The sequence below is a fragment of the Protomyctophum parallelum genome, assembly GCF_964188405.1.
Source record: "Protomyctophum parallelum genome assembly, chromosome: 5".
Classification (NCBI taxonomy): Eukaryota; Metazoa; Chordata; class Actinopteri; order Myctophiformes; family Myctophidae; genus Protomyctophum; species Protomyctophum parallelum.
The window spans coordinates 51,412,311-51,423,515 of NC_139702.1; the positions used below are offsets into that span (position 1 = coordinate 51,412,311).

An 11,205-nucleotide genomic window follows, 5' to 3' on the forward strand; every position below is an offset into this window, starting at 1 on the left:
GTTTAACTTGCAACGCGTCCATAGTAACCTTAACCTGATGATACAGTCCGTTGCTATGCTTACCTGACCGTAAGACCTAAACCTTTTCAGTTTTTTTGCCCAGAGCTACATACATACACACACACACACACACACACACACACACACACACACACACACACACACACACACACACACACACACACACACACACACACACACACACACACACACACACACAATCATTATGTACAATACATACAATACAATACATTATGTATGTGTGTGTGTGTGTGTGTGTGTGTGTGTGTGTGTGTGTGTGTGATTGATTGATTGATTTATTAACAGTTTGCAGAATTACAGTACATTTCAAGTAGGCCTACAAATCAATACAAAAACTGTTAACTGTGAGTGGACGACACCATAAAGCATTACACTTGTTTACAACTAGAATTTCGCGGGCCTACGGCCCGCTCATCCTAGCGCGATGCGTGGCAAATGGGAAGAATGCAAGGCGATGCGAGGGCGATGCGAGTGCTGTACTGTACCCCTTTGTACTGTACTGTACTCCTTATGCACTGTACTGTAATGTTGTCCTCTGTACTGTTCTCTTCTGTACTGTACTGTTCTCTTCTGTACTGTACTGTACTTCTTTGTACTGTACTGTAGTCCTGTGTAGCCTACTGTACTGTACTGTAGTCCTGTGTACTGTACTGTACTGTACTTCTTTGTTCTGTACTTCTTTGTTCTGTACTGTAATGTACTGTACTGTACTGTACTGTTATTGTTATTATTATTATTATTATTATTCTTCTTCTTATGGTTATTATTATTGTTATTATTACATGAATTATTGTTCTGTTTGTTTGTAAATGAGTGAGTTTACAAAGAAGCTTATTGTTACTTACGCAAGCAGAGCGCGCAAGTAATAATTTCGCCCGGTCTTCGTTCATCGCGACAGCCACCCGCCATTTTATGCGTATGCCAATAAAACAGCAAATATGTGCCTGGTTTGCTGGGACCAGATCACATAAATGACCATGTCTTACGTCATCATTTAGAGCTATCATACATATACACACCACGTACTCTGGTCCCAGCAGATCAGGCACAATTTGCTAGTTTATTTTACTGATTATGTATATAGTATACGTATGACTAGCTCTAAATGATGACGTAAGACATATGGTCATTTATGTGATCTGGTCCCAGCAAACCAGGCACAGATTTGCTGTTTTATTGGCATACGCATAAAATGGCGGGTGGCTGTCGCGGTTTTTGGCGCAAAGTAACCACAGTATACCGCTAATCAACTTACAAATTACATATACATATGTATGACTAGCTCTCAATGATGACGTAAGAAATATGGTCATGTATGTAATCTGGTCCCAGCAAATCAGGCACAGATATATTACATACATGACCATATGTCTTACGTCATCATTGAGAGCTAGTCATACATATATATGTAATTTGTAAAATAAAATAGCAAATTGTGCCTGATTTGCTGGGACCAGAGTACATGGTGTGTATATGTATGACTAGCTCTCAATGATGACGTAAGACATATGGTCATTTATGTAATCTGGTCCCAGCAAATCAGGCACAATTTTGCTGTTTTATTTGCATACGCATCAAAAGTGGCGGGTTGGCTGGGACGTTTTTTGGCGCAAAGTAACCACAGTATACCGCTAATCAACTTACAAATTACATATATATGTATATGTATGACTAGCTCTCAATGATGACGTAAGACATATGGTCATGTATGTAATATATCTGTGCCTGATTTGCTGGGACCAGATTACATGTAGTGGCTAATCAACACCATGAACAATAAAACTTTAAAAGCCACTAAAAGCACCGGGCAGCGAATCTTACGCAGTTGCAGGAATAAGACCAATGTCCAGTCAGGGCGGCCAATTTTGATGGTGTTTTTATTTGCTCATCCAGACAGACATAGTATGGGATACAAGATGTCAAAGTTCTCTCCCTAGCTGCTGCTGGTAAAAAACCGTGGACCTTCCCAGTGCTCTCTGACTCCCTGAGTGCTCTCTTAATTAAATAGCCTCAGCTGTGCCCCCAGACTTGCCCATCACCTTCAAAATAAAAGCATTAGCTGTAACAGAAATAATGGCTGTAAACAAACCAATTAAGCAAAGCAAATTAAACTAAAAATAAGAAATGCATTACATATATAACATAAATACTGAAATAGCAAATCACTGAATATAGCTCCCACAACATACATGACCATAATATGGTCATGTATGTTGTGGGAGCTATATTATATTATGTCTTACGTCATCATTGAGAGCTAGTCATACATATACACACCATGTACTCTGGTCCCAGCAAATCAGGCACAATTTGCTATTTTATTTGCATACGCATCAAAAGTGGCGGGTTGGCTGGGACGTTTTTAGATCATGTATATTTTAACAAATGTGAAAGTATTATTACAGAAATTGAAGTTAGAGACACCTATTACTCTGATCATGATTTAGTATTAATATCACTATATTCCAATATGAAATACATTTAAAACAATTGACAATTTAGAATAAATAATAGAATAATTATTCTGTATAACATATTTTAATTCAGTTTATATACCTTTTTTTTCATCACATATCAATGATTTATTTTTCTTTAAAAACCTAAAAAGGGATCCAGAATATATCTAAATCGATAAAACTGTATTTCTTATATAGATAGAAACTTGAACCATGCTTAATAATACTAGGTATTTATATGCATAAAGTAGGTAGGTAGCAAATAGTTACACCTAATAATTAGACATTTCAAACGTTCCTTCACAGAGATACTGAGATTTGACAGTTTACAGCGGTCGAAAGTACTTGCGCGCTCTGCTTGCGCACTAGTTGGCCATTTATGGCCTACTAGTGTGCAACAAGCAAGTATGCACTCGACAGAGTGCAGTTCTAGTTATTATTATGATTATTATTATTATTAGTAGTAGTAGTAGTAGTAGTATTAGTATCGTTATTGTGATTGTTATTATTATTGTTATTATTACATGGATTATTGTTGTGATGTGAGATTGTTTGTAAATGAGTGAGTTTACAAAGAAGCTTATTGTTATTATTATTATGATTATTATTATTGTTATTAGTATCGTTTTGATTGATTGTCATTAATATTGTTATTATTATTCTGATGTGAGCTAAATATAGGGCTCTTGCATTTCCATTGCAGTGCAATGACCATTGTTTGGCGGGTGGTGTTGAGTGTTGGCGATCGCGCGATAGGAGGAGATAGCGTTGCAACACTGCGAAGGGTAAGTGTATGACGTCACTGCCGTGTGAGTGTGTGTGAGTGTAGTGTGTAAGGGCCCATCATTTTCAATTCATCAAAACATTTAGAGACGTACGAATATACACAACTATATAGTCAAAACAGGAAATCATGATAGAGGAGGTAAAAAGGGAAAAGACACATACAGTGAGGGGATAAAGGGGTGGGTGGGAGATTCAGATTTTACGGTGGGCCAAGGGATTTGCATGTCTTAATGACTGTTGGTAGGGCGTTCCACATTTTGGTGGCATAGGAGTGAAATTAATTTAGTCCCTTGTTTGTGCCGAATCTGGGTTGCACATGGTTTGTGTGTGGACTTCGTTGACATTAAGGAAGTATTTAGACAGGTATATGGGTATCTTGGTGGTGTAGCGAATCTTTTGGACCAGACCCATTGCAAGATCCTGTACTCTGCCGTCAACCCTAAGACATTCCAGCCTGTCAAAGTGGGCAGGGGTGAGGTGGGTTCGGGGAGTGAGGCCAAGTAGTAGCCTGACCAGTTTGTTTTGGGAAGTCTAGCTGGATCCTAGTTTTAAGGGGCTTAGAGGTGCTGTAGTACCAGGAGGTGCATGCATAGTAGAAGAAACCTTTACGAGGGTTCCTGTTAGGGTCTTAAAGGTGTTTTTGTTGACCAGTGAGGAGATCCTGTATAGGAATCTTGTTCTTTGGTTGACTTTTTTTATTATGTTGGTGGCCATTTTATCACCGGAAAGATTTGCCTCCAGGATGGAACCTAGGTAGGTAATTTCATCTTTTCGTGTGATAATATTGTCACCACTCTAACCAAGAAGCCATCTGCCTTGCTGAGATTACTATTTCATACAAATAGAATGGATTCAGTTTTTCCCAGGTGTAAAGATAGTTTGTTATTAGCGAGCCAGGTGTAGATTCTACCGAGTTCAGAGCTGAGGGCCTTTTCAACTGCAGTTTGTTCCTGTCCGAGACCAGCAGCGCTGAGTCATCTGTGAACAGGAACAAATTGCAGCCACAAGCTGATGTCATGTCGTTTACATATATTAGGAACAGTAAAGGCCCTAGTATGCTTCCTTGTGGAATGCCACAGCTCACTGGGAGGATGGGGACAGTGTTCTGTTACTCACACAATTTCTCTCCCCATAAATATTTCATTTTTTGGAACCTCAGGCCTATTAGTTTTAAAAACAAATATGATAGGTATGATAATATTTTACTAGTTAGTAAATTTAATGACACTGGTCACTGGTCAGTTATTTAGCATACATGAGGAGATGTGCTATTGATGTCCTGCAATCTCACGATAGATATGTATCGTGATACAGAGGCCACGATACGATATATATCGATTATACGTTGATTCCAAATAATGACCAATTTAGGGCTGGGTATTGCCAACAACCTCGCGATCGATATCGATACGTGTCGTATCACGATTCAATACCACAGATTGCCAATGTTTTGATAAATATATTGACAGAAATGTTTCCAAACCAATTAGAAAAACTTAGTGGATAACATTTAAACAAAATGCAAGGAAAAAAAATGTTTTGCTGTATAAATGCTGTACTTTATATCATAACTGTCAGACAGAATACTGATGTTTGTTTTAAAGCCGTGTCACACACAGCATTTACTGTACCATATCGATATGGTACGATACGATTATCAGCAAGGAATACGATACGATTACCGGCAAGGAATACGATACGATTATTGCCATATTGATTAATTGAACCCACCTAAAGGTAGAAACTGTATTATTCCAAGTTTGAGTCCTCGTGATTTATACTGTATTTTGGTAATATTATGCCCTTTATTGAGTGATAAAGCCATAAAAGCAATAAAGCAATAAAGAAAAAAGCTGTATGCACAATAAGGCATAGAAACACTGATGACCGAACTTGAGAGAAAGAAGACCATGCAACATAGACCCATCTTGTTCCGGGCTCAAGTCGTTTTCTGGTTGGAGACTGGAGAGATGTCACTTTTTTGTTATGCTGATTGGCTGAAGGGGTTATCTGTCAATGCTGTATACTCCCGCAGCCACCCCCAAGCCACTTTTGGTACTTGGATTGCTTGGAAGTTGTTTCGACACAGACAGGGGATGGTGTTGCAACCACGGACACTATAAATGTGACACCAGTTGTTGTTTGCAGTATACAACGCTGACGAAGGCATCTGCCGCAACGCGTTCGTTGTGTGCTGCTTGTTTGCAGCATGCCATACCTAACCTACCTATTAAAATAAATAAGTGCCTTAAAAGATATTGCTGTGGCGTGAGTGCTGGTTTTCTTCTCTGTTTAAAAGGTCGTTTCTGACCGTGCACCCGGTAAAATGATTAAAGTGAGTGAGACGAGATGGAGGAGTCATGCATGCTGCCTTCTATTAGTAGCCTACTCCCACAGCCAACCATGCATTAGCATCCAGACTCTTCCGCACAAATGAATGAAAATGTGATTTCAAGGGGGAGTGGTTAACGAGGCTACAGAAATCCTATGAGTGAATAGAGTGGATCATATAATTCATACAATCATATAATTGGGAGATCTAAAGGTCAGAGGTCCTTTGACAAATGACTGAGCTTCAGTTCTTGACAGTTTCCCATGACCCTCTACAATATTGCCGAATTTCGTGGGAAGCGACAAGAAGAAAAAAACTCAATCAGGGGCCTTCGCCCCTTCGGGCTTGGCCCCTAATGAGATAAGTAAAAATCTAAACATCTATACCGTTCAACCAGGATTAACCGGGCTTGTCCATAATGGCAATTTTTGTTTTGCACCGGCAGATTTACATCTATGCCACGGACCTGAGGGAGTGATGTGCCAATTGTGAAGTCAGTCAGCACGGTTAGCCAGACATCTATCTATTCTATCTATCTATCTTCTATCTATAAAATGCACCACGTCTCTGTACGTCTGTCTGTCTGTATGTAATCCACGTAACTCGAGAACCGTTCGCCCCACCGACTTCAAATTCGACACACGCGTTCCACACCACCACAAGGGGTGCAGTGCCCGGTGTCGAGTCAGTCGGACCCACGGTGGTCCAGAACCGCCCCAAAAATCTGAACCAGCACAAAAGCATCTCCCTGTGGTCTGGACCACGCCCCCAGTAAATAGTCTGGATTTTCGGTGGTTAGGTGACCACCGAACTACAACATGACGTCACTGAGCCGCGGTGAAGAGCAAACCACCGCCACCGCTCCAGCCCTTCTCTCTGTTTTTACTCACCACCGCTCAACGTTATTTCAGCTCCGGTGGTCAGCTCACCACCGGAGCGGTGGTCACCTCACCACCGAAAATCCAGACTATGAATAGGCCTTGAGGCTCCAACGTTGAACCTAGTGGTAAGAGGTGGTACTGCAGGCGGAACCGTGGATTTATGACGAGGAAACCCGTACATTTGGGCTTTAACAATGAGCGCTCGTTTGCACTTCCGCATTTTGGACACCAAATTTGGTGTCCAAATTGGAAAAAAAATCTCTATCCTTTTAATACTCTATGGACTTGATCACCCCTATATCTCCATGGATCTGGCCTGTTCTGACATCACAACACGGGCACTGCTCTAGTGGGTCAAACAGGTAGCCTACAATGCGTACAATGGGTAGTCTGACAATGGGTACAACAACGGGTAATGCATTACCGGAGGGTGTTCCCAACTGGTATGGCCCTAGTTAAAATAATTTCCGAATTGAAGCTTTTTTTTTTAAGAGCACAAAAGAGCATAGAAGGTTAGTTCAGTCAGACAACTCAAGAAGGATGTAATATATATATTTATTGAATATAAGATAAGCAATACAATATATTTATTATGGTTTGGCGATGTATTGGATCTGCTTTTTAGGTACTCAATTGTATACAGCAGTGCACAGTATACAGTAAAGCAGCAGCAAGCAAGCAAGCAGGAGGAGGAATGCAAAACCTCCGGTTAAAGTAGCCGGTATGAGATGGAGTGAGTGTGTGATTGGCTGAGTGAATCATGTGGATGAGAGGTTCCCTGACTGAACTTGCTCTGCGCATGTCTACGACAGGCGCAAATGCTCATGTAGCCTATATAAGACTTTAAACAAAAAACGAAATCTAAAACCCATGCATGTTGTTAATCAGAGACATTTAATTTTCTATTGCTTGAGAAATTACAAACAACATCATAGTCCTTGAAACATTTAAGATTAAGGAAAAAAGTGCTTTGATATTTAGCCACATTTTGCAAGTCACGTTGTTACAGACATTCATACAGTATATATTAATAATGCTGCCGCAAAGAAGTGAAAAGTCCCTCTAGTTAAACACTTTCATAAAGGCTTCTTAAAGGACAATACTGTGTTTCCACTATGGGCTTATTTACATAGAGTGTTACCTCTGTTAATATGGTGAGTCCCAGGACAATTATGATATTTGCACACATTTTGTTGTGCATAAATGTTCACCTTTTGCAAACTATAAACTTCTGGATGATTGACACAATAGATATTAGTGAGGGTGTTTCACACCAAAAGGGATACAGTTAACAGTGGAATACAAAGTATTGTAATACCGAATTCATTTAAGTATATGCTATAAAATAGTAGCCTTGGTCAATATATGAACATTTTAAAAGCACTGGTATTATTGTCTATGTATATGTACAGTATACCAAAACCTTACAAAATATTGACGATACAATCATTTCTTGTGCTTTTTACATGCATTCACGTCTAAAAAAATTAGTTAAAATGCCCATAGTTGAACAGTGTTGATAAAGTGCAAAATCTTTTTCCCCCTAGCTGTATCTCAATTTGTATCAAAAGCTGTAGTTGCTGCCTTAAAGGACCACTTCACCACCTTTCAACCTTCATATAATTGGTCCTCACTAATAGTCATGATAAAATAGCACAATTAGTTTCTAGCACAATTAGCAATAGCACAATTAGTCTGTTCAAAACCCGTCCACCAGTGACATCATCGATGGGGAATACAAGCTAATAGAAACCACAGGCTTTCTATTCCTGAAAAGTTACAATGCGAAAATGAAAGCCATCATTCTCACGATAATAAAAATCTAAATATTTGTTTAAAAAAATCTCGTTTAAAAAACATCTGCATAACGATGATGTCACTGGTGGACGGGTTTCTGAACTGCTCACAGCCCTTCTATGAGACAGACTGAGTTGAAAAGAATTGTGGTATTTAATTTTATCATGAACATTAGTGAGGACCAATTATATGAAGATAAATTGAAAAGTTGTGAAGTGGTCCTTTAAAGCCCCCAACATTCCCCTATACCCATGACAAATTATGATTGTTCTTTACATCATGGCTTATATCCATTTGCACTTAGATTATATCTCTGTGTACACTGCAAACCCTGTGTTTACAAATGGAACCAAATGAGACGTACGCAGTCTTTTTTCCTGCATGTGGTGGAAGGGGCTGGAGAGGTTTGTGGGTGGGTGTAGCTAATTTACATAATATTACACACTGTCCACAGGTCTTTCTGTATCTTGTCTTAAAGCTCTACGAAAACAGAAGCAATAATAATGACTACAGCACTGATGATAACTTATTCACTAAGCAAGTGTATATATATGATTCATGATCAACAGCTAGTATAGCAATGGATTAGAGAGCCTTGCAATTGTCCAGTTAGCTAACATAGAGGCACTAAACAGTTTTGCAAAAGTACAGTCGCAAATACTTCAAGACAGAAACACATGAATTAAGAGAAATAGTTGTGCCATCAATGTGTCAGGAATCAGTTCCTGTCAAATCCAAGAGCCCATTCAAAGTGACTTCTTTAACCCATTCTGGGCGGGCACCCATTTTGGTGTCAGCATCATGTTATGCTTTAGCTATTGAAAAATCGAAGAACGACTGACATTTTTAGAATCTGATCTCAGGTCAGAATGGGTTTAATCAGACCAGTGTGTGTCCAGTGTAAACCTCGTATGAATCTGATCTCAGGTCAGAATGGGTTTTAATGCTGTCTTTCCGCTACCACCACAGAAGCCGTTACTGAGGTATTCTGATGTCTTCATGCTGATTCTAGCTTGTACTCAGTCTCACCACAGCTGTCTTCCAGTGTAGTTTATTGGGGCTGTAGGCATCTACAAGAGAACAATTGATTTGAATACAATGTTGAAGTTGTAGGTGTGGTGTGTTGCATCATTATTGTGTGTGTGTGTGTGTGTGTGTGTGTGTGTGTGTGTGTGTGTGTGTGTCCGTGTCCATTTGTCATACTTACTGTTCCACCATTCATAACCAGGGCCATCTCAGTGGGTTGATAGACACGACCTCGAAAGGGGATGCCAGGACGGAGACTCCCATGGCTGCTAGATGTTCCACCTTGTAGAGCTATGAGCGTAAGCAGGATAAAAACATGTTTTTATGTCATTCTTGGAAGGCAGACAGACAAACAAACAGGAATACAACACGGGTATTTTTGTCCCAGAGTTGTGTGATAGCAGGGTTTACAGTGTTACAGGGTTTTAGCGTTGGTTCGAGGTTGGTTTGAGGGTCTTTTCATCTCCATGTATCACACACACACACACACACACACACACACACACGTACGTGTGCGTGCCGTGTAGGCCTACAGTACACACACACACAAACATAACTTACTTGCACTACGTTCTTCCACAGAGGTCATGGCTTTGGTCTCAGCAAATGGCCGGCAAAGGGTGGATGGTTCTTCTCTAAACGGTAGAGGTGCAGGGCATGGACTTGTGTCAAAATAATCCAGTGGAGGGGGCAGCAGGCGTTTCCTCAAGCAAAAATGGGCTTCGGGGATGGCATGGAAGAGCAGTAGAATCCAGCCTTGTGTGACCAGTGCCACGGCCAACGCAGGCTCATCCAATGCCTTGAAGCCCTTCCTTCCTCCAGCCCCAAAGCGCTCCCCCTTCCCCTTCACTCTTGGAGCCTGATTGCCATACAGATAGAACCCCAGCCAGGCGACCCACAGCAAGGCAGACGCCAGACAGGACAGGAAAAGCCAGACACCATTGCACCGCCACCTTCTTTTGTCATTCCCTCTTTCCCCATCCTCCTCCCTTGAACCTCCTCTCACTGCTTCCATCTCTCCTCCACATAGCACCACGGCCAAGGACAGCCCCATTCCGATCAGCAGCAGGCCCAGGGTGTAGCCACATGTCAGGGCAAAGTCCAATGGAGGATATTCACATGCCGGGTGACCCTCCCTAACCACAGTCAACAATACCCACTCAGCAGAGATGATCCCCTGAACCAGGGCGAGAGCCATGCTAAGCCCAGCCAGGGTGCTTCCGTCCGGGCTCGATTTGCCTGCCACCAGCCTCCGTAACCTCACGCCCTGGGCCAACAAGCTGGAGAAGCATAGGGCAAAAAGGGGGCCCCAGAGGGCTCTGCGGATAACACAGAGAGCATGGCTTTTCCCCACCAGGAAGGCCAGGGAGAGAGAGAATAGCCCCACGAGGGTGGTGAGCAGTAGGAGCAAGGGACCCAGGCCACAGCGCCTGTCCGGATCACAGACGGAGCGCAGCTTGACCAGGAGGACCAGGGAGAGGACGAGGGAGCACAGGGCTCCGCCGCAGGCCAGCGCCTCCAGGACTACACCCCACACAGACTCCAGGTCACACAGCACCCGGTACGGAGGGTCCACTTCCACACCACACCCCCATGGGGGAGGGGAGGGGGCTGACATCTGGGACATGCTACAGCTGATCACGGAGAGGAGGCAGAGGATGACATGGCTGACTTCCATCTGCAGAGAGGGAGATGGGGGGGGGGGGGGGGGGGCATTAGTGCAAGGGCATTATTGGGTGGAATTTGGAGACCATATACTGTAGGCATATGCGGCAGAGCATGATCAAACAATTACCTCACTACGTACAGTAAATACAATAGACATGCAACACAAAGACGCACACAAACATTAGAAACATACCCATATAGCACACAACACACAGGC

At 41.9% G+C, this 11,205-nt stretch overlaps 1 protein-coding gene across 1 annotated transcript; it reads right to left on the reverse strand.

Annotated features, from left to right (window-relative positions):
- Positions 1–9,305: 9,305 nt before the first annotated feature.
- Positions 9,306–10,947, reverse strand: gprc5bb (G protein-coupled receptor, class C, group 5, member Bb; the record flags this gene model as incomplete). The annotated part of the gene is made up of 3 exons (XM_083765576.1): positions 9,306–9,364; positions 9,502–9,611; positions 9,882–10,947. The coding sequence occupies 3 exons, from the start codon at positions 10,945–10,947 to the stop codon at positions 9,320–9,322; spliced, it is 1,221 nt and encodes a 406-aa protein (XP_083621702.1). The 3' UTR covers positions 9,306–9,319.
- Positions 10,948–11,205: the final 258 nt, after the last annotated feature.